This window comes from Mesoplodon mirus, assembly GCF_964341445.2.
Source record: "Mesoplodon mirus genome assembly, chromosome: 1".
In the NCBI taxonomy this organism is placed as follows: domain Eukaryota; kingdom Metazoa; phylum Chordata; class Mammalia; order Artiodactyla; family Ziphiidae; genus Mesoplodon; species Mesoplodon mirus.
In genome coordinates this window covers 8869354-8897043 of record NC_138976.1, presented here as the reverse complement: position 1 = coordinate 8897043, position 27690 = coordinate 8869354, and the positions used below count along the sequence as shown (strand labels likewise).

At 41.1% G+C, this 27690-nt stretch overlaps 1 protein-coding gene across 2 annotated transcripts; it reads left to right on the top strand.

Moving 5' to 3' along the window:
• Positions 1-2585: 2585 nt before the first annotated feature.
• Positions 2586-27690, top strand: ZBTB43 (zinc finger and BTB domain containing 43). 2 transcript variants are annotated; one of them, XM_082628796.1, is made up of 3 exons: positions 2586-2693; positions 6163-6286; positions 22208-27690. In XM_082628796.1, the coding sequence occupies exon 3, from the start codon at positions 22231-22233 to the stop codon at positions 23632-23634; it is 1404 nt and encodes a 467-aa protein (XP_082484922.1). In that variant the 5' UTR covers positions 2586-2693; positions 6163-6286; positions 22208-22230; the 3' UTR covers positions 23635-27690. The 2 variants fall into 2 exon arrangements, with proteins under 2 accessions (XP_082484922.1, XP_082484923.1); XM_082628797.1 differs by lacking the exon at positions 6163-6286.

Below are 27690 nucleotides of genomic sequence, written 5' to 3'. Positions count from 1 at the left end.
GCTCAGGTGGTAATGTGCGCGATGGGGAGCGGCTGTAAATACAGATGAAGCTTCGCACCCTCGCCCGCCGCTCACCTCCTGCTATGTGGCCCAGTTCCTAACAGGCTGCGGACTGGTACCAGTCCGTGGCCTGGGGGTTGGAGACCCCTGTTCTAGATCCTTCAGTTAAGTTCTGTTGGTAGTAACTCTTAGTTTTTGTTGATCCAAAAAGTACTATGTTTTCATTTTTGAAAGGTTGTTTGCTAAGTATGCAATTCTAGGTATAAGATTATTTTCTCTCATCACAGTAAGGCTATTATATCATTAATATTATTTCATGCTGTTATTGTTATCATTGTTCCCGTTATTGCTGTTGTACAGTCAGGAGTTAGCATCACTGTCATTCCATGGTGGATTATCTGACTTCTGTCTGCTTTAAATTTTTCTTTTTAATTTCTTTTTTTATTTCTTTTTGGCTGTGTTGGGTCTTCATTGCTGTGCGTGGACTTTTCTCTAGTTGCGGCGATAAGGGGCTACTCTTCGTTGCAGTGCACAGGCTTCTCACTGGGGTGGCTTCTATTGTTGTGAAGCACAGGCTCTAGGCACGTGGGCTTCAGTAGTTGTGGCATGCAGGCTCACTAGTTGCGGCACACGGGCTTAGTTGCTCTGCAGCATGTGGGATCTTCCTGGACCAGGGCTTGAACGGCGGGCAGATTCTTAACCACTGCGCCACCAGGGAAGTCCCCTGTCTGCTTTTAAAATCATATCATGCTTTGGTGTTCTGCAGTTTCACTAGACTGAATCTAGGTTTTCTTTTCCCCTATCCTGCTTGGTACTCACTGTGTTTCCTGAGGATGCTTATCTTTCATTGATTCTGGAAAATTCTCAGCCATCATTATTTGACAATTGCCTGGCTCATATTCACTTTATTATCTTCTAACATAACTGATAAGCATGTGATAGACGTCACTTTTTTTCATTTCCTTATCTCTGGGATGCTTTTGGGTAATTTTCTTCAAATCTATTTTTTAGCTCACTAATTTCTCTTCAGCTGTATCTAATTTGTTATTTAACCTTTCCAATGAGCTATACACTTAAAATGTATCTGACTCTGCCACTTGTCTTCTCAGCTCATGGGTTTCTGTTTTTTGATTGTGGGTTCATATTCATTTGGAAGCCTATCCATGGGAATTCTTTGAGACCTGGGTTGACAGTGAGTTCTTCTCAAGAGGACTTTGCTTTATCCAAGTACCATAGGTACTATCTGCCCAGATCTATTTTAAATTGAAATGTTCAGCTTGTGGGCTTTTGGACCATACAAACTGTGTCGCCATGTGATGGCCAGACTTTGGCCATGCATCCACTAGGAAAATGTTTTACCCTTCCACCCAAAACCAAGGCAGAGTCAACTTTCCTTGCTGCCTGCCTCTGCAGGGCAGTATTTTGTTTTTTCTCGAGTCTATCCTTCCCCAAAAAGATATATTCCTTCTTGGGTCCCAACCTGATGTTCCAATTTGGCTGTCATCCTGCCTGGACCCACGTAGATGCCCCCATAGCTGGTAGTAGCATTATTGTTTACCTACCTCCAGAGATGATTTTCAAAATATTTGTCAGTATGGCATATGCACCAAACCAATCAGAACAGATACAGACTGTACCTGTGCATAACTTCTGAACATTAATTCTAACTTCCTAGGCTTATGTTTCTGCTCCCTTTCTGACCTCAGATGATTTTCCTGACTTTCTCACAAAGTTATCTATACATTTAAAAAGGGTATTTTCAATACTTCTCCTAGCAAGTTTATATATTTTGTTGCCGTTATACTTGGAGATATGTAGTCTATAATATTGCTAGAAATAAAGTCCAAGTAAGTTTATTAGGCTCATGCAACAAACATCCAGGAGTGAGCAGTCCAAAGCTGAGACTGTAGCTTAACGTCATATGAGACCTAGGCTCTCTCAGTCTTTCTGCTTTGCAGGCCGTGGCAAAGCACTTAAGGAGCACACTCAACTAGAAGTCCTAGTGGACTCCGTAAAAACAAAAACAAAATAAGCAAATAAGAACTTTTCCAGAAGCCCCACTCAATGACTTCTATAATACGTATTATGGGCTAGAAGTTGGTCACATGCCTATGCCTAGTCCAACTACTGGCTAATGAGAATGAGTTTACCACTAAGAGTCTGGACCAATTATGAGTCATTCCCTCCAGTCGGGGTGGAGCTTTTCCTTGGGGTTCCCGTCATAGTGCTTGCCACACCGAGGGCACTGCTCCTTTCATTGAACACTTACTGAGCATCCACTACGAGCCAAAGGCTCTGTGGAGGCACAAAAGGATTTGACACAATCTCTGCTAGATAAGCTGAGATAGGTCAAAGGGTTTAGGACTCGGTATCCGCTCAATTCTCAGCGGTGGCTCTATAGCCCCTAATGCAGATTGACCTGCTCCAGGTTATACTGCGCAGCCGCCGGCTCTCTGTGAGCACGCTCCTGACGCCCCGCCCCAAACGCGAGTCCCGCATGCGCACATCGCTTTCTCTCTGACGCACCCCCGGAAGCACTGGCAGTTTTGGTGGGGGCTGGACCGGGAAGCGTTTCCGGGGGCGGGAGGCGCAGGCTGAGGCGGTCGCGGCGGCGACGGCTTGAACGGGCCTGGCGCCGGCGGCGGGGGAAAGTATCCCACCGGTGGGCTATGTGAGCGTCGAGGACTTGGCAGGTATGTCGGAGTCTGGACAACGGGTAGCAAGGGGGCAGGAAGGGAAACCGGTGAGGTATAAGGGCTTCTCTGCAGGTCGAGGCGCGCGCACCGCTGGCACCGCCAGGCCCATTACGCCGACCGGGATGCTGAAGCCGCGCGCGGGCCGTTGGAGTCCCGGCACCCCGGGTCCGACCCCTGCGGTCTCCGGCCAGCCCGGCGTGCGTACAGCGACCCCAAGGCCCCTGAGGCAGCATTTCGCCCAAGGTCACCCCGCGGTGGCGGACCTCAGCGGGCCAGAGCGCTTAGAGATCCTGCCCCCCCGTCAGTCCGCCCGCCGGCCTTTCGGGGGCGCCGGGTGGGCGCGGCTTAGCAGTCTCGGGATCGAGTCAAGGCCGGGAGAAAGACTACGCCGGGACTTCGCTGATACCTGCCTCTGTTTACCTCTGTGTTTCACCTTTTTTGTTGTCTGTGTCACCTGTTGTCTACCTGCCCTTTTTGCCTCTCAACTTGGCTCCTGTCAATTTTGTATTTCTCTCCACTTTGTCTCTCTCGAACTCATCTGAGTATCTGGACCCTCTCTTTATATCTGTTTCCATCTTCTGTGTCTCTTGACCATGTGTTTCCCTTTTAGTCCTTAACTCTCATTCATGGCCTGCCTGTCGGTCCAGCTCTTTGCCCATCTGTGTTTCTCTCTCTCTCTCTGCCAGTCCTGTGTCCTTCTGTCTTGTTTCTGCCTCTCCTAACTGGGTTTCTCTGGGCGGGCCTGCCCTGACCTCTGAGCCATGGAAGGTGACTCATGACCCTGTGAAGCTTCCTGCACGGGTGACAATGTCAGCGACTAGACTGCCGTCTGACCTCAACTCTGACAGGTGTCGCCCAGCCTAAGTGTCAGGGTGCAGGAGCTCCTGGAGGACAGAGAGCAGGCCATCTCAGGGCCAAAGTAGCTTGATGAATCCTTGCTTTTTCTTACCGTGGTTTTTCAGGCCTGCCCAGCTCCCTACTTCCCTTTGCTCCATCCACATGGCCTCCAGGGTTCTAAAGAGCCTGCTTTCTGAGTTACAGCTGCTTAACTAGGCCTGTCTCCAGGCTAAGGAAGGGTCTGAGATTCTCTGCCCCTTGGGGCTCATGGAACAGTAGCAGAATTTCTGGGAGGGCTGTATGCTTAGTTCAGAGATTGTGTCACTGTGTACAGTTAAATTATGAGAAACATAATAATTTGGGGTTCTTCATTCTTTGCTTTACAAAAGTATTCACCGGAGAAATAAGCCAGACACAAAAGAACAAATATTGTATGAGTCCACTTATATGAGGTATCTAAAATAGGCAAATTCATGGAGACAGAAAGTGGAGTATAGTTTACCAAGGGCTGAGTGGGAGGAGGGCGTGGAGAGTTTAATGGATACAGAGTTTTAGTTTGGGATTATGAAAAAGTTCTGCAAATGGATAATGGTGATGGTTGTACAACAACATAAATGTACTTAATGCCACTAATAGTACACTTTAAATGGTTAAAACGGTAAATTTCATGTTAGGTATATTTTTACCAAAAAAAATTGCTAAGTAGATTCCTGGAACTAACAAGCTCTATGAAAAATGTGACTTTAAAAATTCATTCTGTAGCTTTTAGGAACATTTAGTTGAACTTACGTTTCTTGATGCCTGCTCTCCACAGCCAAGGTCCTTAGAAAAGGAGTTTGGTTGAAAGAATTTAGTTTAAAATTTCTACTTGTAGCAGGTTCCCACCCTGGCTGACCCTCCATATTCATTGGATTCAGTGCAGGAATCTGCTACACAAGCAGAAAATTTGAGGAAGATTTTAACTTTTCACATGAAGAAAACTCTTAGGGTTGGAAAAATAGTCTTTTTATTATAATAGTGAAAAATTGTGTTATTTTCTTGTGTGTTTTCTGATGGGGGAGGCCTTTGTTTTATGTTCTCTCATCTAAGTTATCGGTTTGTTTGTAAGCTAGTTTATCAAGGTTTCTTATAACGTGTAGCAGCAGAATTACTACCATATTGAATCCTAGATACCATCGATTATTTTATGTACCACCAAAGGAAGAGAAAACACTGCCAATTAAGCTATTACATATGCTTCTTTACATTTTTAAACTTATTTAGACTTTTTTTTTTTTTTGGTTGCGCCGGGTCTTAGTTGGGGCGGGCGGGCTTCTTAGTTGCAGCATGCGAACTCTCAGCCACGGCATGCACGTGGGATCTAGTTCCCCCACCAGGGACTGAACCCAAGCCCCCTGCATTGGGAGCGCGGAGTCCAAATCACTGCACCACCAGGGAAGTCCCTAGACATTTTAAAATGATACTCTAGTGTATGTGTAAAAAGAAGAAAAGTGAAATAAATTGGTTAAAATGTTCATTAACCTTCTTAACCTTCCTACTCTTGAATACTTTTCAATTCAGAGTTGCATCCATGCTTTTCCACAGTGTCATCTTTTGTGCCATCAGAAACGTTGATGAGGCTCTCAGGAATGCTCTATCATTGTCTTAGGCAGAGACAACTGTTATAACTTCCACCTGGATATCACATGCTAATTTCAGAAATTTAAAAATGTGAAAAAAAGTGCCTCGTATAATCAGTTGAATATAGTTCTATATTATTTTCATGAACTTTTCCTTTTTACCTTATTTATGTTTGCAATTAGACTAGAAAGAAACTTTTGTCTTATTTGTAACATACTGAGGAAAAAACTTTTATTTTGTTGGTATGTAGAACATACATACCAGCAAGTGCTGTTTCTTCCTTCTGCTTTCTTGATTGAGCTTCTTATCCGGAATTCTAATGAATATGAGGGTGCAGTTAAAAACATTTCCTTGGCTTTATTGTAACGTAATGGCAGGATGACTGATAAGTGGGGAGTTAGTGGTTAGAACAATAACTTCTCTTTTGAATCTCAAAGAATTTACCACAATGGACCATTTGCCCTGAAGTGTTTAAGTAAACATTCAGCTGTGGCATGAATCAAACTTCACAAAGTAGGTAGCTTGTTTTTTAAAAATCCTAAAATAGGTTTTACTAAGTTCTTTGGCTACAGTGTTCCAATTAGAAAATATAGGGGTATTGATTGATAATGGTCTGGAGGCCAAAAACACTTTTGCAAAGGATAGTTTAATTCTGCAAAATTACATAGGTATCGACCAGTGTTGGTTTCCTATTTTTGACAGATGTACCATGGTAATACAAGATGTTAACATTAAAAGAAAACTGGCTGACAGTCATATGGGAACTCAACATTTTTTTACAACTTTTCTGTAAAACTAAAATTATCCCGTAATTAAAAGTTTATTTAAAAAATACAAAGGCAGAAGCTAAGAAGGTGCAGAAACAAAGCTAATATAACCAAAAAATATCAATCGTGATTAATTTTCTTTCTGCCACTCACCCACAAGTATAGTATTTATTAGCAAGGCACTGGTACACAGTGAATAGCATCAGCATCTCTTACATTTTCAACGTGATTTTTCTTTTCAGAAATCAATGTGATTTTAATTTGAAACAAAACTAAGAAATGAGTTCCTCTTCCTCGTTCATTCATACTGCTTTTTGATGGTCATGGCATAAGGAACTTTATCCCAGGAATACAACTTTGCATTAGGTAAGCTATAAACTTGCTAAAAATGCAGTGTTTTAAATTATTTACTAAAATGGTTTCTTTTTCAGTAAAAAAATAATAATGTAGTTGTATTTAATTGCCCTAGCCCGGAAAGGTTCTTTTACTTCTCTTCTGAGGAGTATATATTGCACATTTTAAGGCCAATCACTGCCATACTTTGTACTGTTAGAGCATTTAAATTCCAAGAAATTTTCTGCTAAGTGACTTTTTTTTTTTAACTTAGGAAAATATTAGATTTGGAATTACGCTTCTGTTTAAGTCCTGACATACCACTTCTGAGATATTGTGACCTTGGACAGATCTTTTAACCTTCTTGAGCTTTAGTTTAACTCGTGAGTGTGATGATACAGGGGTATTGCCAGACCCAAGTTTACATAGTCTGCTTTGTGAACTGTGAAGCATTTGACTAAAGTATTTTTGTACGCATGGGGTGTTGGTATTATTTTACATTTGTGCCAGTCTAGAGATTTACTAAAGTAATATTTACTGTACTAAAATGTGCTCTCTACAGTAAGCATGCAAATTACCATGTGCCGTGATTAAGAAATCTCTCGAGGGCTTCAAGAAAAGTCACTCGTGGGTCGGCTTCCCTATTATATTGTTGTCCTCTGTGTTTTTAGGGTATGTAATTGGTATTTAAATAGTGTATAAAACTTGACATACAATTCCTCAGCTGAATAATAAATACAGGCTACTTTTAAACTCGTCAGAGTTGGAAGGGATCTTGGAGGTCATCTAGTTCAGTGATTCTTTTTATTATTATTATTAATTTATTTTATTTTGGCTGTGTTGGTTCTTTGTTGCTGCGCACGGGCTTTTCTCCAGTTGCGCCGAGCGGGCTACTCTTCATTGGGGTGCGCGGGCTTGTCATTGCGGTGGCTTCTCTTGTTGCGGAGCGCAGGGTCTAGGCACGTGAGCTTCAGTAGTTGTGGTGCACCGGCTTAGTTGCTCTGCAGCATGTGGGATCTTCCCAGACCAGGGCTCAAACCCGTGTCCCCTGCATTGGCAGGTACATTCTTAGCCACTGCACCACCAGGGAGGCCCTAGTTCAGTGATTCTTTAATATTTACCCTTTGTCCTCTTCTTTAAAAAAAAAAAGCCAGGTAATCTCAGTGAACAATGGAAGGAGTTAGCTGGTATTGGTGTGTTTGTTTTAGAACTGTTACTATTGGATTTTTTTTGTTGTTCACTTTGCAAGGTGACATATAAAATTGCTAGTACTTCATTAAATCTGAAGACGGTGAATAATTTGCTCTGGAGTTTATGACTGTGTTGTACATTGTAGATTGTTTCAGGTATTTATTTGTGAAAATACTCATCTTTACTTTCCATACTGTCTCATCTCTCAGACTGTATTGGGCCTGAGCAAGTGTTTTGAATTTAAATTCCAGGTTCACTGCTTACTGGTTATATGACCTTAGGCAAGTAGTTTAGCCTCTTTGTCTGTTTCTTATTCTGTACAATAGGAATAAAAAATATCTATCGAGTGGGTTGTTATGAGGATTAAATGAGAATACAAAAAGTGCTTTGCACAGAGTCTGTTACAATACATGCGCTAAATACGTGGTAGATGCTGTTACCTCTCCTACTAATTATGACATTTTCCTAGTTACCCAGTTGGGATTGGTAACTAGTTTACCTTGCATCACTCTATTTTTTACTTTTTATTTATTTATTTATTTATTTATTTTTTTGTGATACGCGGGCCTCTCACTGTTGTGGCCTCTCCCTGTTGCGGCCTCTCCCGTTGCGGAGCACAGGCTCCGGACGTGCAGGCTCAGCAGCCATGGCTCACGGGCCCAGCCGCTCCCCGGCATGTGGGATCCTCCTGGACCGGGGCACGAACCCATGTCCCCTGCATCGGCAGGCGGACTCTCAACCACTGCGCCACCAGGGAAGCCCCATCACTCTATTTTTTAAAACTTTTTTATTGAGACATAATTCATAGGTAGTTAAGAGGGTTTTTTTTAGTATATTTAATGGGTTGTTTACCCGTCACCACAACTTAATATTAGAATTTTTGTCTCCCCTTTAAAAAAAAAACCAATTTGCAGTCACTCCTCGCCCTGTGGTTCCTTGCAGCCGCTGATTTACTTTTTGTCTCTGGATTTCCCTATTCTGGACATTTCATATAAATGAAATCACACAAGATTTAGCCTTTTGTGTCTCACTTCTTTCATTTGGCACAGTGTTTCAAGGCTCAGCCATGTTGTCGTATCTATCAATACTTCATTCTTTTTTATTGCCGAAAGAATGGCATAATACATATAGTATGTAATAAAATGGAATAATATTCCATTTTATAGAGATACCACATTCTATTTATCCAGTCATCAGTTGAGGACATTTGAGTTGGTTCCACTTTTTGGCCATTATGAATAATGCTGTTATAGACATTCATGGGTAAGTTTTCTGTGGACATCATATGTTTTCATTTCTCTTGGGTATATACCTAAGAGTAGAATTGTTGAGTTACGTGATAACTCTGTTTAACTTTTTGAGGAGTTGTCAAACTGTTTTCCAAAGTGGCTGCCCCGTTTTACATTCCCACCAGCAATGTATAAGGGTTCTAATCGTTCCATATCCTCTCCAACACTTGTTAGTGTCTGTCTTATATATCATAGCCATCCAAGTGGGTGAAAAGTGATGTCTCATTGTAGTTTCGATTTGCATTTCCCTAATGAATAATGATATTGAACATCTTTTGTATGCTCTTTTGTATATCTTCTTTGGGGAAATGTCTATTCAAATCCTTTAACCATTTTTCAATTGGGTAGTCTTTTTATTATTGAATTTTAAGAGTTCTTTATGTATTCTGGATACAAGTCACTTATCAATTATATGATTTGAATATATTTTCTCCCATGTTGTAGGTTATCTTTTTTTTTTTTAATAGATCTTTATTGGAGTATAATTTCTTCACAATACTGTGTTAGTTTCTGTTGTACACCAAAGTGAATCAGCCATATGCATGCATATATACCCATTATCCCCTCCCTCTTGAGCCTCCCTCCCATCCTCCCTATCCCACCCCTCTAGGTCATTGAAAAGCACCGAGCTGATCTCCCTGTGCTATGCTGCTGCTTCCCACTAGCTAATTATTTTACATTCGGTAGTCTTTTCATTTTCTTGATAGTATTATGTGTACCTTGGGCTATTCTTGCATCTTCCTGCCTACCCAGTCAGTTAGTCCCATCAATTCTGTTTTCCATACCCACTGTTACTTTTGTTGCCTCAAACCTAGAGCATATTTACTGAAATCTTAGAATTGACCTTTATTTCAGACTTGCTCCTGCTTTAGGACCATCAACAGATTATCCTTTCTGAACATATTTCACAGCATGTCACACAGAAGTTTTCAATGCTGCCTGCAGTGCCCACATTTAAAGCTCAAACTCGGGGCTTCCCTGGTGACGAAGTGGTTGAGAGTCCACCTGCCGATTCAGGTGACACGGGTTCGTGCCCCGGTCTGGGAAGATCCCACATGCCGCGGAGCGGCTGGGCCCATGAGCCATGGCCGCTGAGCCTGTGCGTCCGGAGCCTGTGCTCCGCACTGTGTCACACTCATAATACATTCAACCTACAAGAGATTAAAATAAACCAGAATGCCATGTGGTTTATAATGTTTCTTTCTGTGTTAATAAGTGAGATAGGCTTACAGTTTTTTCTTTGTTGTCCAGTTTTTGTTTGTTTGTTTTGTTTTTGCGGTATGCAGGCCTCTCACTGTTGTGGCCTCTCCCGTTGTGGAGCACAGGCTCCGGACGCGCAGGCTCAGCGGCTATGGCTCACGGGCCCAGCCACTCCGCGGCATGTGGGATCTTCCCAGACCAGGGCACGAACCCGTGTCCCCTACATCGGCAGTCGGACTCTCAACCACTGTGCCACCAGGGAAGCCCCTGTTGTCCAGTTTTGATAGCACGGTTTTATAAAAAATAATTAGCAAATTTTCTCCCATCTTTGTTCCCTTTCTCCCTTCTTCCCCCTCTGAAACAGTTTATATAGCATAGGAATTAGTTTTAAAGAATTTTCCCATTGTGCTTTGGGCAGTCATTTGATTATGTTTTATCATTTCTCCATAGTTACTGATCTGTTAGATTTCTATATTTTTCTATAAAGTTTTTATCAATGAGACTTTAAAATTTATTAGGGGAAAATTGTTTTCTATTTTAAAAAGTTTCTATCATGTGATTATATTTCATTTCTTATTCCTAATTTTGTGAATTTGACATTTCTAGATTTATTATTGTGTAATCACTTGTAATCAAATGAGCTCATGTATGCATTTCTGCTTTGGGGGATTTATTGATGCTCTCTGTGGCCACTTAATGATCATTTATGTAAATGTCCTATGGAAACTGAAAAAGAAGATGTATTATTTGTAGGATACAGAGGTTGTATGTTTCAGTTAAATTAGCATTATTTTTTTTTTTTTTTTTTTTTTGTTTTTTTTGTTTTTTTTGTTTTTTGTGGTACGCAGGCCTCCCACTGTTGTGGCCTCTCCTGTTGCGGAGCACAGGCTCCGGACGTGCAGGCTCAGCGGCCATGGCTCACGGGCCCAGCCGCTCCGCAGCATGTGGGATCTTCCCAGACCGGGGCACGAACCCGTGTCCCCTGCATCGGCAGGCGGACTCTCAACCACTGCGCCACCAGGGAAGCCCTAAATTAGCATTATTAATGATAACCAGTCTAAACCTCTAGATCCAAATTATCTTTTGCCTTATTGATTTATTAAAGATTAAAAGAGGGACATTTATATTTCTTACTATAATTATGTTTCTGTCACTGTTGTTTTTTTTTTAAACTATACTACGTTTACACATACAAGTTCACAAGGTAACCCTCATGTGAATTATAGAATTCATCAATTATCAATAAACTTTCACCTCATTTGATGCTTTTTACATTGAATTTACTTTGATATTAATATTGTTGTCTGAAATTTTTTTGTTTTCATGTACCTGTTCTTTTTACTTTTGACCTTTTTTGTGATGGATTCTATTCACTTTCCTATATCTAAAAAAGTACTTCACCTTCATTTTGAAAGATGTTTTGATTGGGTATAGAATTCTAGGTTGACAGTGTTTTCTTTCAGCACTTTAAATATGTCTACCATCTTGCATTGTCTCCTTTCTTCTGGCTGGCATTGTTTCTGACAAGAAACTTGCAACCTTTCTTACCTTTGGTCCTCTGTACACAATGAATCTTTTTTCTCTGGCTGCTTTTAAGATTTTCTCTTCGTTACTAGTTTTCAGTGATTTGATGATGATATACCTTGGTATAGTTTTCTTCATACTTCTTGTGCTTGGGGTTTGTCAAGCTTCTTGGATCTGTGGCTTTATAGTTTTTATCAACTTCAGGAAGATTTTGGCTGTTACTCAAATAAATTTTGGGCTTTATACCCTCCCACTCCTTCAGAGACTCCAATTTTGTGCCTTGAAGTTGTCCCACAACTCACTGATACTCTTTCCCCCCTTCCTGTTTTCTTTTTGTTTTTCAGCTTTTTTCTATTTTAGGTTGTTTGTGTTGCTGTGTTTTCAAGTTCACTAATCTTTTCTTCATGTTAATTCTTTTGTTATTCTCATCCAGTGTTTGTCTCTAGAAGTTCAATATGGGTTTTTTTGTTTGTTTGTTTGTTTTCCTGTCTACCTACTATGCTTAATTTTCCTCTATTTTCTTGAACACATGGGATGTAGAATTTTCTACCAGTTGTGTAAGTTTGTCATTTCTGGGTCTGTTTCTGTTGATCAGTGTTTTTCTTTTTTATCTCTCCTTAATATGGGTTATATTTTCCCGCTTCTTTGCATCCCAGGTGATTTTTTTTTTTTAATTGAATGCCAGACATGAATTTTACCTTGTTGGGTTCTGGATTTTTTGTATTATGTAAATATCCTTAAGCTTTGTTCTGGAACACAATTAATTTATTTGGAAATATTTTAATCCTTTTGAGGCTTTTTTTTTTTTTTTTTGGTTGCATTGGGTCTTCATTGCTGTGCGCGGGCTTTCTCTAGTTGTGGAGAGCGGGGGCTACTCTTCGTTGCAGTGCGCAGGCTTCTCATTGTGGTGGCTTCTCTTGTTGTGGAGCACAGGCTCTAGGCACGTGGGCTTCAGTAGTTGTGGCATGCAGCCTCAGTAGTTGTGGCTCACGGGCTCTAGAGCACAGGCTCAGTAGTTGTGGCACATGGGCTTAGTTGCTCCGTGGCATGTGTGAGGCTTGTTTTTTGTTTTGTTTTGTTTTGTTTTTGCGTTACGCGGGCCTCTCACTGTTGTGGCCTCTCCCGTTGCGGAGCACAGGCTCCGGACGCGCAGGCTCAGCGGCCATGGCTCACGGGCCCAGCCGCTCCGTGGCATGTGGGACCTTCCCAGACGGGGGCACGAACCTGTGTCCCCTGCATCGGCAGGCAGACTCTCAACCACTGCGCCACCAGGAAAGCCCCGAGGCTTGTTTTTAAGCTTTGTTTAATGGGACCAGAATTGCATTTTGTCTAGGGCTAATTTGTCCCCACTGCTGAGGCAAGACTCTTCTGAATACTCAAGGCTTTACACTCAGGCAAGTTTTCTTCTATTAAATATTTTATTTGATTATTCCTTCTACTCCATTTGTTTTGTTATTTCTTTCAAGGACGCTAATTAGCCATATGTTGGATCTCTATTCTCTGTTCTCCTGTTCTGTTATCTTCTCCCTTGCTGTTTTCATATTTTTATCCTCCTCCTGCATAAAAGTTCCTCAAAGTGCCTTCCACATCATTGATTCCATTTTCTATAGTTGCAATTCTGCTCCTTATTGCCTGTTTAAATTTTTGCTCTATTTTAGTTTCCTTACATCTTGTCTTTAATTCAGTGGCTCTTTTTTTCATATCATTCTACTGTTTTGTCTTATCTTCCTTAAACTTCATTCATGGAGACTGCGTTTTCATGTTTGTGGAAATCAGTTTAAAAATGCTGTCTAGGGCCTCCCTGGTGGCGCAGTGGTTGAGAGTCCGCCTGCCGATGCAGGGGATACGGGTTCGTGCCCCGGTCTGGGAGGATCCCATATGCCGCGGAGCGGCTGGGCCTGTGAGCCACGGCTGCTGGGCCGGCGCGTCCGGAGCCTGTGCTCCGCAACGGGAGAGGCCACAACAGTGAGAGGCCCGCATACCGCAAAAAGAAAAAAATAAAAAATAAAAAATAAAAATAAAAATGCTGTCTAAACTGTACTCTTTGTTTACACTTTACTATTTTCTTTTTCTTGGTTATTGTAGAATCTATTTACAGACCCCATTTATTTACAGAATAAAACTATGTTGGGAAACATTTTGTTCAGGTCTGAAAATTTCCCCCTTTTTGGGCAGATTATTTTGGGGTCCTTCACTGTCTACCTGAATGCTGTTATAATCAACTCTTAGCTCTTTTGCTGGAGGATGGGCTGACTATATGGACACCAGGGTTAGCTTGAGTAAAATGGCTGGGGCTGGAGGCTAGGTCTGAGGCACTGTTAAGAGAGTTTGAGCACTTCCTTCTGTGTTGGTGAAATTGTTTTACCAGGGGCCTATTTTTGTCTCTTTGGCCCAGCTGGCAAAGGATGGGCTATGTTTTTGCCTCCTTCCTGGAGCTACCCTCTCGTATCAAGTCTTTAAAAGTTTTCTGCTGAGGCAGTGTGCAACCTTTGGTATCCCAATGCAGCCATCTCTGAATGTTGCCAATATGCAAGACCTTTCCTGTGGTCTGCCCTGGCTTTTCAGCTGCAGGCCTTCCAGATGAACAGGTATCCGTTGGTCCTCTGTCAGGATTACTGCTACCAGAATTGCCTGGTATAGCAGGTGGAGTTGCCAGGTCAGTGTCTCCCTTTATCCTGGCCCCATCTCCACTATATCCTTAATTAAAATTTGTTGCATATAGATAACTCTGATCCCAACTTTTCAGGCTAGTTTTTCTGTATTTCTTAGATTTTTTGGTTAGGATGTAGTAGATGGGAAGAATTATATGCTGCTCTCAAGTCTTCCTCTTACCCTGGTGACACCAAAATTTATAGTGACAGGATATATAACTTTAGAGTATACCAGGTTCCCGCCTCTGAATTCCTCTTGAATTTGTAACTCTTTTGTGGTACTTTTATCAGGCTTTGCGTTGAATAACAGGGTTGTATGCGTGTTTTTTTATCTCCCTACCAGATTATAAGCTCTGGACAGTGACATTCCTTCATCATCTTAGAAATCTCCCACAGTACTTTGCATATAGTGTTTTATGTTGTAGGTTTTTTAAAAAAATTTTTTTAGTGAGTTAATTACTTTTATGAAACTCTTAACAATTGAAATGGCAACTGTACTATTAATATAGGTCACAACTGCCTGTGAGTTTGTAAATATTGCTTATATAGCAGGAAAACCAGTAGGAGAGGGGGAATATGTAGAAATGCGACATTCACTCAAATTTAAGGGTAGAGGTCAGGTACTTACTAAATTACAAAGACTGTTACCACCTTGACACAGTTAAAAATAAAGTTACATGACTTTTTTTCCAGTTTGTTTTTTTTTCATGTGTGGTAAAAAATAAATATCATTCAGGGGGCTTCCCTGGTGGCGCAGTGGTTGAGAATCTGCCTGGTAGTGCAGGGGACACGGGTTCGAGCCCTGGTCTGGGAGGATCCCACATGCCGCGGAGCAACTAGGCTCATGAGCCACAACTACTGAGCCTGCACGTCTGGAGCCTGTGCTCTGCAACAAGAGAGGCCGCGATGGTGAGAGGCCTGCGCACCGCGATGAAGAGTGGCCCCCGCTTGCCAAAACTAGCGAAGGCCCTCGCACAGAAACGAAGACCCAACACAGCAAAAATAAAATAAATTAATAAATAAACTTCTACCCCCAACATCTAAAAATATAATAATAATAATAAATATCATTCGATTTGCCACTTTAACCATTTTCAGGTGTACAATTTAGTGACATTAATTATACCCCAGTGTTGTGCAATCAGCACCACTTTCTAGTTCCAAAATATTTTCGTCACCCCAAATAGAAACTCTGTCCATTAAGCAATAACTCCCCATTTCTCACTCACCTGAGCCCCTGGTAACCTCTCATCTACTTTCTCTGAATTTGCCTATTCTAGATATTTCACATAAGTAGAATTATACATTTGTACTTTGCGTCTGGCTTACATAAATGTTTAGCATGTTTTAGTGTAACGTTTGCAGTGTTCATCCATGTTGCAGCATATATCAGAGCTTCATTCCTTTCTGTTTGTGTTCTCTATGTGTCTTTTCAGTATAATTGATTTATAATATTGTTAAAGTCCTCTGTTTCCTTATAGATCTTCTGTCCTATTTTTCTATCCATTATTGAAAGTGAGGTATTGAAGTCTCCACCTGTTTTGTAGTTGTGTATGTTTCTCTCTTTAATTCTGTTCATATATATTTCTTTTGTTAGGTGCATGTATGTTTTGTTTTGTTTTTATTATTTATTTATTTATTTATTTGTGGCTGTGTTGGGTCCTTGTTGCTGTGCGTGGGCTTTCTCTAGTTGTAGCGAGCGGGGGCTACTCTTCGTTGCGGTGCGTGGGCTTCTCATTGCGGTGGTTTCTCGTTGCGGAGTGTGAGCTCTAGGCACGCGGGCTTCAGTAGTTGTGGCTTTCAGGCTCTAGAGCGCAGGCTCAGTAGTTGTGGCGCACTGGCTTAGTTGCTCAGTGGGATCTTCCCAGAACAGGGATTGAACCTGTGTCCCCTGCATTGGCAGGCAGATCCTTATACACTGTGGCACCAGGGAAGCCCTAGGTACATATATGTTTTTAATTATCATGTATTCTTGATAGAGTGATCCTTTTTGACTTAAAATCTATTTTGTCTGATAATAATATAGTCACCGCAGCTCCTTCTGTTTCTCTTTGCGTGACATACCTTTTCCATTATTTTACTTTCAACATCTTTGTGCCTTTGTATCTAAAGTGAGTCTCTTATAGACAACATATAGATAAACCATGTTTTTTTATCCATTCTGCCAGTCTCTTGCCTTTTAATTGGAGAGCTTAATCCATTTACATTTGAAGTAATTTACTGATAAAGGAGGATTTACTTTTAGCATTTATTTCTAGCTATCTTCTGTGTATCTTACATGTTTTTTGTTCCTCAACTCCTCCCTTACTGCTTTTTAACTGAGATTTTTTGTTTTGTTTTTGTATACAGTTTTGATTCCCTTCTTTCCTTTTCATGTATATTTTTAGTTATCTTCCTAGTAGTTACCTTGAGGTTTACAAGTAACCTCTTAAACTTAGCTGGTTCCAATAGTGTGTGAACACTGCTCCTCTGCGTCTCCATCCCTCCCTCTTCATATTGTGATTGTCACTGATTACATCTGAATACATTGTGTGCCTGATAACGTAGATTTATAATTATCGTTTTATTCATTTGTCTTTTAAATCATTCAGGAAAAAAAGAGGAGTTGTAAACCCAAAGTATAATATCAGCTCTTATATTTACCTATGCTATTAACCTTTATCAGTAGTCTTTATTCCTTCATATGGCTTTGAATTACTATCTAGTTTTCTTTTTTTGTTTTTTTTTGCGGTACGCGGGCCCCTCACTGCTGTGGCCTCTCCCGTTGCGGAGCACAGGCTCCGGACGCACAGGCTCAGCGGCCATGGCTCACGGGCCCAGCTGCTCCGCGGCATGTGGGATCTTCCCGGACCGGGGCACGAATCCGTGTCCCGTGCATCGGCAGGTGGACTCTCAACCACTGCGCCACCAAGGAAGCCCTCTAGTGTTCTTTTATCTCAGCCTGAAGGACGCCTTTATCGTTTCTTGTAGAGGAAACCTATTAGTAACAAACACCCTTAGCTTTTGTTTATCTGGGAGTGTCTTAATTTCTCCTTCATTCTTGAAAGGATAGTTTTGCGGGTGTAGAGTTCCTGGTTGACAGATCTTTATCCTAGCACTTTAAATATGTCGTTCACTGCCTTCTGAGTGCCGTGGTTTCTGATGAGCAGTTAGCTGTTGGTCTTACTGAGGATCCCTTTTGTGTGATGAGTGGCTTCTTTCTTGCTGCTTTCAAGATTCTCCATTGTCTTTGGCTTTCCACTATTTGACTTACAGTGTATCTCATGTGGATCTCTTTAATTTTATCTCCTTGGAGTTAAGCTTCTTGGATGTGTGAGGTTTATGTCTTTCATCAAATTTAGGAAGTTTTCAATCATTATATAATTTAATATCTTTTCTATTCTTTTTTCTCCTTCTGAGACTCTGATTTGCATGTTGGTATATTTGGTTTTCCATAGGTACCTCAGATTGTGTTTCTTTTTCTTCACTCCTAATACTCCTCAGACTGGATGTTTCAATTGCTTTACATTTGAGTTTGATGAATTTTTTTCCTTTTGCCTGCTTAAATCTGCCATTGGACTCCTTATTATGAATTTTTAATTTCATCTTGTATTTGTTTCCTTGGTCTGCCATAATAAAATACCACAGGCTAGGTGACCTAAGCAACAAAAATTTATTTTTTCAGAATTTTAGAGGCTAGAAGTCTGAGATCAAAATGTTGGCAGATTTGGTTCCTCCTGAGGCCTTTCTCTTTGGCTTGCAGGTGCCAGCATTTCACTGTGTCTTCACATTGCACGCATGCCTGATGTCTCTCTGTACAAATTTCATTTCTTATAAGAATACCAGTCAGCTTGGATTAGGTCCCACCCTAACAACCTCGTTTTAACTTAATTACCTTTTTAAAGGCCCTAAATCCAAATATAGTCACATTCTGGAGTACTGGGGATTAGGGCTTTAACATAGGAATTTTGGAAGGATACAGCTCAGCCCATAATACAGCTGTTACGCTTTTCAGCTCCAGAATTTCTATTTGGTTACATTTTATAATTTCTGTCTGTTTATTGCCATTGTTCTGATTTTCTTTAGTTCCTTGTCCATAGTTTTCTTTAACAATTGAGCATATCCAAGACAGTTGACTTTAACAGCTTTGACTAGGACTTAACAATGTCTGGAATTCTTCAAGGATAGTTTCTAATTCTTTTTTTCCTGTGAATGTACCTTGTTTTCCTTTTTCTTTGTATACTTTGTAATTTTTGGTTCAGAACTGGATGTTTTTAGTATTCTAATGTGGTAGCTCTTGAAATCAGATTCTTCCCCTCCTAGGGGATTTTTTTTTGTTTCTTGTTGATGGCTGCAGTTGTCTGTATGGTGATTTTTTTCTAAACTGTTTTGCAAAGTCTGTATTCCTTGTTGCATGTAGTCACGGAAGTTTCTGTTGCTTTATCTGTGTGATAGGCCGTATCCTGACAGAGATTTCCTTAAATATTTGGGCCCAAGGAATGGGGAGTGGTGTTTGCATTTTAAAATCTTCCGATGGATGCTACTGGGAAAACCACTGCAGCCTGAGGGGGCCAAGAAAAAGCTTGTGTGGGCTGGCCAGACTGGCCAAGATGCAAAACCCCAAATTTTTGGACAGTGTTGTTCTTGCCACCCTGGCATCAGCCAGGCACTCTTGGAAATTGGGCCACTGTCCTGCAAATTGTGGCGGAGCCGAGGAATGGGGATTATTGCTGGTTTGCAGCACGCTGCTCTCTTAATGAGGTTTAGCAGCCTCTTCTTTCATCGAGCATTGCATTGGTTGCTGTAAGTGTCTGATCAGATTCCAGAGTTCAGAAATGGTTTATTCTGATCATTTTAACAGTCTACTAGTTGTTTTAGTGGAGGGATTGACACCTAAAGCTTCCTACTCCACCATTTTCTCTAACATCGCTTATGGCGTTTATTTTTATAGAACTGTTTTTAAAAGCCTTATCTCGGTCACATAAAATTCCACAACAGATATTTGAAATCTTGAGGAAAAGATGAGTTATTCAATAAATACTGTAGGAAAAACAGGCTTGCCATTTTGGAGGGGAAAGGAAAAACTAGATCCTAACCTTCTCCTTATACCAAAGTGAACTCTTTGCATATTAAAGGTTTAAATGCCTTTTTAAAAAATGGTGCCAGGAATAAAACCTAAACAATTCTTTTTACTTTTTAAAAATAATCTTGGAGTCAGGAATGCCTTTGTGTGTCTAACACAAAATCCTGGGGCCACAAAAGCAAAGATTGGATAATTTACACAAATTTCGAAGTTAATCTGAATTTACAAAAATCAGTAAGATGAATTGCTCAATTTATTTGAGCAAAGGATATGACTGATAATATATAGCAAAAACAAATGACCAGTAAACATGAATAGAATATCAGTCTCATTCATAATGAAAGAAATATTGATCAAAACAGTGAATCATGGATTATTCACTTAGGAGATTTGCAAACTTTTTTGCCTTGCTTGATAAAGTCCAGCATTGGTAAGGGTGTAGGGGAGTAGACACTGTCATTTACTGTTGGTAGGAGTGTGACTTGGTGCAACCTTTTTGGAAATTAGTTATATACGTATATATACATATATGAATGTCAAACGCATAGTCCTTTGACCCAGCAGTTCCACTGGTAGAGATTACCCTATAGCTTTTTCCAAGGATATGCCAAGATAGTCATAATTTCAAAAACCCAGACAATTGAAATTCTGTAAGAAGAGAACTGATTAAATTATCATACATCCACATAGGAGAAAGCTGTATAGCCATTAAGCAGAATGAGTTACCTCTTTTAATGCTAATGTGGTGTCTTAGTCCATTCGGGCTACCATAACAAAGTGTCATAGACTGGGTGGCTTATAAACAACAGAAATTTATTTCTCAGAGTTCTGGAGGCTGAGAAGTCCAAGGTCAAGGTGCCAGCAGATTTGGCTTCTGGCGAGGGCCCACTCACTAGTTCATAGACAGCTGTCTTTTCACTGTGTCCTCATATGGCCAAAGGGACAAGGGAGTTCTCTGTTGTCTCTTTCATAAGGGACTAATGAATCTAATTAATCCCATTCGGGAGGCTCTGCCCTCATGACCTAATCATCCCCCAAAGCGAACACCATCACATTGGGGTAGGGTTTCAACATATGCATTTGGGGGGACATAATCAGTTTATAGTATGTCAGATGTTCTACAAGATACATTGAGTGACAAAAGCTAAGTACAGAATAGAACATAGGTAATGAGCCCATTTGGGTAGGAATTTTTAAAGGATGTATATGATTTATTCTGATATATGTGCAGAGAAGTTTCTAGAAGTATATACAGGAGTTTGTTAATGGTGATTTCCTTCCGGGGGAGGTGGGGGACTAGGAGTAAATGGTGGAGAGATTTTTTTTTTAACAGCTTTTTTGTAAATTTTTTTATGCGTGTGTTTTATTCCCCCCTTCCTTTTTTCAAATAGCTAAAATCAAAATTCTTTACTGATGAGAGCAGAGAATCCAGATGTAGTTCTCAAAATATACATACCGCTAGTCTATATACATTTATGTAGTTAACTTTTCCTTTTGAAATTACAAATATCTAAATAATTTATTTCCTGGTCTTATTTTTTTGTTTTAAATTATTATGCAATGTGTTAAGAGCTATAAACCATAAATTAACACTTCATTCTGAAAACACTGCCTTACCTCTTAAAATTATTAATGACTAATCTGGTATTTTAGCATCTTCTTAGAAGAGGCAGTGACGTGATAGGAAAAATAGCATAGGCTTTGGAGTCATAGAGACCTAGATTTCAAATTCTAGCGTAATAAAAACTAACTTTTATTTTAGCCTTAGGAAAGTTACTTGAAATAGTGAACTTAAGAATGTCAGTCCTCTACGTTTGCAGGGTCGTTACAAAGATTAGGTGAAAAAAGGTGTACAGTTCCTGGTATTGGGTTGGCCAGAAATTTCCATGTTACAGAGAAACCCCAACAAACTTTGGCCAACGCAGTATATAGTAATTACTCAGGAAACATTAGTTTCTTCTCTTGGCATCTCTCCCTATCTCTGAAAGATAACTTTCAACCTTTGTTGGGTTATCTGCTTCTTTTATCTCATACTTAGAAAATCTGGTATTTAGCAATGTTTAGATATGGTATTAGACCTAGGTGACAAATAGCACCAATAAATCTGTTGAGTTTTCTGGTTTGTTTTAATTTACTATGGAATTATGGGGCCTGAGCATGCTGCAGAGTTCATCTCGTTGATCACTCTTGTTAGGAATTGTCTCTAATGCTTGACTTATCCCACAAAATATATTTACAATCCCTTATAAGGCAATCCCTTATTCTTTGCTATAACTTTATTTTCAGATTGAGTTCATTCAGTAACAGGGACAGTATTTACTATCCTCTTTGTTCTATAACTTTTTAAACAATTTGGAGATCACCCGATAGAATACCTTGCCTTGCCATTTCGTTCTGCTTCACATTATGAGAAGCTCTTAAAGGGCTAAAATGCTGACAGCAACTAGAGAAACCCATATTGTTTGGGACCTCGGTGAGTTCACCCCTGTGGTGCTGAAGGACCAAAGGCCTGACTGTTTTGGCCCCACCTCTTCAGCCCCCTGCCCCCTTAGTGGGTTCTAGCCTGGTGGTTTCCTTGCAGTTCCTTGCAGTTACCATGATCATTTCTGCCTGAGAGCCTTCACCTGTGCTTTTCCTTTTTTCCACAATTCCTTCCTCACCCCAACTTGTCAAATGTAGGTTGAATCTGAGGCCTCTTAAAAATTCTGTCGTTTGGAACAGGTATTGTGTTTGTTTTGACTAGAAATATTTACTTTGTTTTACTTGAGATTTATATAGCTTACAAATATCTCTGGATTCTATTTTCCCACTCATAGACACAGACAGTATCAAGAATTAATACCATAAAGAATGGTGGCTGGTTCCTGCTTTTGGCACACTCGCACCTGCAAGCCTTGCTCTGGGGAATGAATGCTCCACCCACCATGCCCACAGGCCAGGGGACTTTATGGAACTGTGGAACTTGTCTTAGTTTTCTTAGTGATCAATAAGTTTCTCTTTGGGCTGGAATTAGTACTAATATTTCTTTCTCTTGTAGCACCAAACAAGATTTGTGATGAAATGGAGCCTGGAACAAACTCTTTTCGAGTAGAATTTCCTGATTTTTCCAGCACCATTCTGCAGAAACTGAACCAGCAGCGCCAGCAAGGACAATTATGTGATGTCTCCATTGTTGTCCAAGGCCACATTTTCCGAGCACACAAAGCCGTTCTTGCTGCCAGTTCACCCTACTTTTGTGACCAGGTACTCCTGAAAAACAGCAGGAGGATTGTTTTGCCTGATGTGATGAACCCCAGAGTGTTTGAGAACATTCTCCTATCAAGTTACACGGGACGTCTAGTAATGCCTGCTCCAGAAATTGTTAGTTACTTAACAGCAGCAAGCTTCCTCCAGATGTGGCATGTGGTAGACAAATGCACTGAGGTTTTAGAAGGAAACCCTACAGTCCTTTGTCAGAAGCTAAATCATGGCAGTGACCACCAGTCTCCCAGCAGCAGTAGTTACAATGGCCTGGTAGAGAGCTTTGAGCTGGGCTCTGGGGGCCATGCGGATTTCCCCAAAGCCCAGGAACTGAGGGACGGAGAGAATGAAGAGGAGAGCACCAAAGACGAGCTGTCATCTCAGCTCACCGAGCATGAATACCTTCCTAGCAACTCGTCCACGGAGCATGACCGGCTGAGCACTGAGATGGCAAGCCAGGATGGGGAGGAGGGGGCCAGCGACAGTGCCGAGTTCCACTACACCCGGCCCATGTACAGCAAGCCCAGCATAATGGCTCACAAACGCTGGATCCATGTGAAGCCTGAGCGCTTTGAGCAAGCGTGCGAGGGCATGGATGTGCATGCATCCTATGATGAGCACCAGGTCACAGAGTCCATCAGCACCATGCAGACGGAGCACTCGGTCCAGCCCTCGGGAGTAGAGGAAGACTTTCACGTCGGGGAAAAGAAAGGGGAAGCAGAGTTCGATGAGCAGGCTGACGAAAGCAATTACGACGAGCAGGTGGACTTCTATGGCTCTTCCATGGAGGAGTTTTCCGGAGAGAGGTCGGATGGGAATCTCATTGGGCACAGGCAGGAGGCTGCCCTAGCAACAGGCTACAGTGAGAATATTGAAATGGTAACAGGGATTAAAGAAGAAGCTTCCCACCTAGGATTCTCAGCCACCGACAAGCTGTATCCTTGTCAGTGTGGGAAAAGTTTCACTCACAAGAGTCAGAGAGATCGACACATGAGCATGCACCTTGGTCTTCGGCCTTACGGCTGTGGTGTCTGTGGTAAGAAATTCAAAATGAAGCATCATCTCGTGGGCCACATGAAAATTCACACAGGCATAAAGCCATATGAGTGTAATATCTGTGCAAAGAGGTTTATGTGGAGGGACAGTTTCCACAGGCATGTGACTTCTTGTACCAAGTCCTACGAAGCTGCAAAGGCTGAGCAGAATACGACTGAGGCTAACTAAAAATAGGATCTGGCCCTTGAGTGGCAGGCACAAAAATAAACTATGGTAATTATGCAAATCTGGGCACAGATGATGCGTGCTACTTGCTATTATGAGAGAAGCTTAAAAAAAAGGAAGATATTTCTGAAAGACCAGCTCTAAGTAGGCCAATTAAAAAATCTTAATTCTTCAAATTTGTGTGTTCCAGGCCTGGAGTGGGTAATGGGGATAAGCTAGCCCCCCTCACACCTGGCAAGGTCAACCTTCAGGCCCATTGTGAATGAGGCCGGTGGACTTGGTGATAGCGACACCTGCACTTGGAATTGGACTCCAGCCCACCAGCTCCATCTCAGGTGGCAGAAGTTTTTGATCACTCGTTATTACAAGGTCACAACATTGGACTTTCAGTTTGCTCTTACTATAGGTACTTAGGTCACGTGGGTTTGTTTTGGTAGCTGCTTCACTGAACGAAATGCTACTTACATAATAGCTACAAACAATGTGATTCCTAGGATCCTAAGTTGATTAACAGAGCTCTCTTACCTAGGTTTATTCTTTCTGAAGGGTATTTTAGCCAAAACTATGGAGATACTAAGAGGGTGACATTCTAAGTAAGAAACAAATAACTTACGGTACAAGCTTCAAAGTCTGTAAGATGCCACTGTCACAATGTGTTTCAGACTCTTGATAAGTCAGAGTTTTATATTTTAGTACTAACATTTAGTTTAAACAGCTGTTTCTAATTGTAATTCTCTAGGGTGCCAGACATAGGTATTTCTAACTGGTTTGCTGTCCCAAATCCCGTTTAATTGTAGCATCCACACAGTGGGATCTGCCCTGTGGCTAGTAGACATCTAGCCTGCTTTGACGCCCTGACCACGGTACCATTGGCTGCTCCAGCCGATTCACTCTGTCTTAGATTATGGTGCTTCCTGAAGAGGTCAGTCAATGACCACAGTTACTGGGAAGGAGCCAGCAGTCACGGCTGAGAGTTACCTATGAACTTCAGGAGCTAATGGAGTGGTACAGTGACAGTACAACTGTCAGAATGCGAGTAGCCGAGTAGCAGAGCTTTGAGTGTCAGCTTATACTTGGGCGGGGCAAGTTGGGGGGTACAATTACCCAAGAAAAGAGGAGTCTTGAAAATACACTGGTGGGGGAGATACTCGTAGAGGGGTACACTGAGCTAATCCTCCTGGCTCCTTGGGAGTGCTGGAATGTGTTTTAAAAGGCAGAAAGAAAGAGTCCTAATTTTAGGAAGTAGTCCACAGATTCATGCACTCATATTATGGATAAAGCTGCGTAAGTTTACAAGTCTACATAGCTATATCTACCAAAAAAACGAGAAAAGCAGCTATTCTGAGGCCTTTTCTGAGCATCACCCAGAGGTTTTAGGTTAAAAAAGAAGCATGTTCAGGCTGTTTTAAGCTGTGTGACATACCTGAAGTTGTCACCAGGGTAGGGACAGGGTGCTACTGTTATGTTAACTTTTCCGTAAACTTACCGGCTTATTATTTCTTAGTGGAAACTTTTTTTCCTTAAAATAAAAATAACTTTTCTTGGATTTGGGGTGAAATTTTGTTCTAAGAGTTTGGCTTTGCTCTGAAGTGGGAGACTTTGCTGGCAATGGCCTCTGATCCTCAAGCTCCTACCATCAAGGCATTTACTTGTTAAACGTTGTTTGGAAAGGGGAAAGAAAGACTTACTTACCAGTTAACTCTTGTAATCGAGGTTACAAAACAGGGATGTATTCATTAACACTGTATCATTCTCGATATATAAAAAGCACTTTGTATTTAAAACTTTATTATAAATATATATATATATTGATTTTTTAACCTAGAAACTAGATATTACCTCTTGGTTGTTTGCCACGTTAATATCTTCTTCTCTTAGTGTTGAAACTTCACCAGTTAACAGTCATTTCTCTGTGTACCTAACAGAGAATATAGAGGTGACTTACAATCAAGCTCAGTTGCTCCTTCTCTTTTTCTCACGTTAGAAGCAATGGGTTTTAGGTATGATCCTAGCCTTTATATGTGAGGAGAAATTGTTGTATTACTCCTACTAATTTCAGTACTAAGGCAGTGAAGTCATTTTGTTCTGCCAAAAGCTGATCACCCTCTCCCGTGGTTATCAGCAAACCATTTTCTGCCTGTTTGGAAGGTTTGATGTGCTGGTTTCTATTAAAGATTATATTCACATGAGTGTTGGGACATTTGGGAAGAAGAGTCTGAGAGGTAAAATTAAAATATTCTGGAAAAATCATGGTCCTTCAGTTATGTTGAGATCAGCACAGCACCCCGTCATGAGGAACAGTGAGGAAGAGCTCTTGTTCAGCCAGGACTACTGGGCAGCTCTTCGGTGGTAGTTTTGGAAGCAGTCAGTTGTGCTGGGACTTATTTAATGTGTTAGGAAGAGAGGGATATCTTTTATTGAACTCCTTTATTGTACATCAGCTACTAAATGTAGAATATAAAATGTAAGTTCCTCACATCTGCAGTTTAAAGCTTTTTATGATAGTGGGGGTTTTGTAAAAATTAGAGTTGCTAATCAGGTCAGCCAGACCCTGTGAGGTGGCTGGGCATCTGAAATCCTGGCCGTGTTCAGAGAGGCGGGGAAAGGGGATTGCCTTAGTTTGGATGTTAAAAGTGAATGTTTATAAACTTTGCTTTTAGGATTAGGAGATCATACTGTATTACTACCTTTTTTTTTTTTCCTGCCCACCCTGGGTTGGATAGATAGTCTCTCTCCTTACCCTCAGTACAGCTTTAGAAAATCTTTATCCTTCCCATTGAGTTTGGATAGCAGGGGGTTAACATTTCCAAACAGTCTTTCAGGGATCTTGTCAATGGCCTACAACCAAGGTATTTGTCCCCTACTTTGAGTCTTAACTGTGGTTTTTCTCCAATCCCAGTGGGACGGGGCTTCAAGGCACCACCAGTGGTATTTAATATTAGTACTTATGCTATGCCTTTAATTTTAGATACGCACATTGCAATAATCCACTTGGTAAAGTAGGTATCACCGTCTAACTGAGGAAGGACTACGATAGCCTTTCCTCAACTGTGGAGGGTTGTCCTCTGGCACTCTCGGACCCCAGCCTGTTGATTCTGATTTCTAGATCTCACTTTCCTCCAGTCTCTTCTTTTGGCCACTACTTTCAAAGAGTCTGCCCAAAAGGGTCTCCTCCGTTCTAGTGGGCATTTGCTGAACTAAACTGACCCTAAGCTGACTTCTAGCTGTTTGGGAAAGCTGCTTAGTCTCAGTGGTCTTCCCACGGAGGCACACACCTCCTCAAGCTGCTGTAGAAGTGAAGTTGGGGCAGAGCAGGAGCAACAACACTGTGCTTTCCCTGAGGAAGAGGCTTTGCTGCAGCCCCCTGGGGGAGGGTGGCGAGGATGCCGTCACACCAAAGCCAGGTGTTTGCTTTTATACGGTCTCCGATAATTAGGAATGCTGAAAACCAAGCAACATATATCCGCGGCCTCACCCCCCAGCCCTCTGGGCCACACTAATTTTGTGATTTAGGTTGCTTTCATGGGTGACTAACTTTGTTCAGTGAAACCAGGGTGTGTGTTTGTTTGGGTTTTTTCTTTGCTACTTATGTGTTTAAAGGTACATGTTTCTTATTTCAAATCTCTACTGATAGTGCCCTATGGGAAGATGCTGGAACACATTTTGCAAATGTGACTTTTTTTTTTTTTAGTTTTTTTTTTTTAGTTTTGCTTGAAGCCTGTGTCATAATGTCAGTTGCTGCTGCCTTCTTTCCTTTTATGAGGTTCCCAATGTTTCTTCTAGAAAATTACTTTATTTATGCAAGTCAGGTGACTTAGACCACAAAACCATTTGATGATAAATAGATTATCATTAGGTGCATATCTTATTGATATTTTGTGAAATGTTATGCCTGTGTTGCAAAAGTTGAATAGTTTTGTCTTTATATATTGCTGTCTTCAGTGTACAGCATGGTTTTACTTAATTGAATGTTACTGTTTAATATTTTCTTCTTATAGAAGAGACCACGGCCTTTTGTATGACATGTTTTAATAAATGTTATCTGTCAACTTTGTAAAA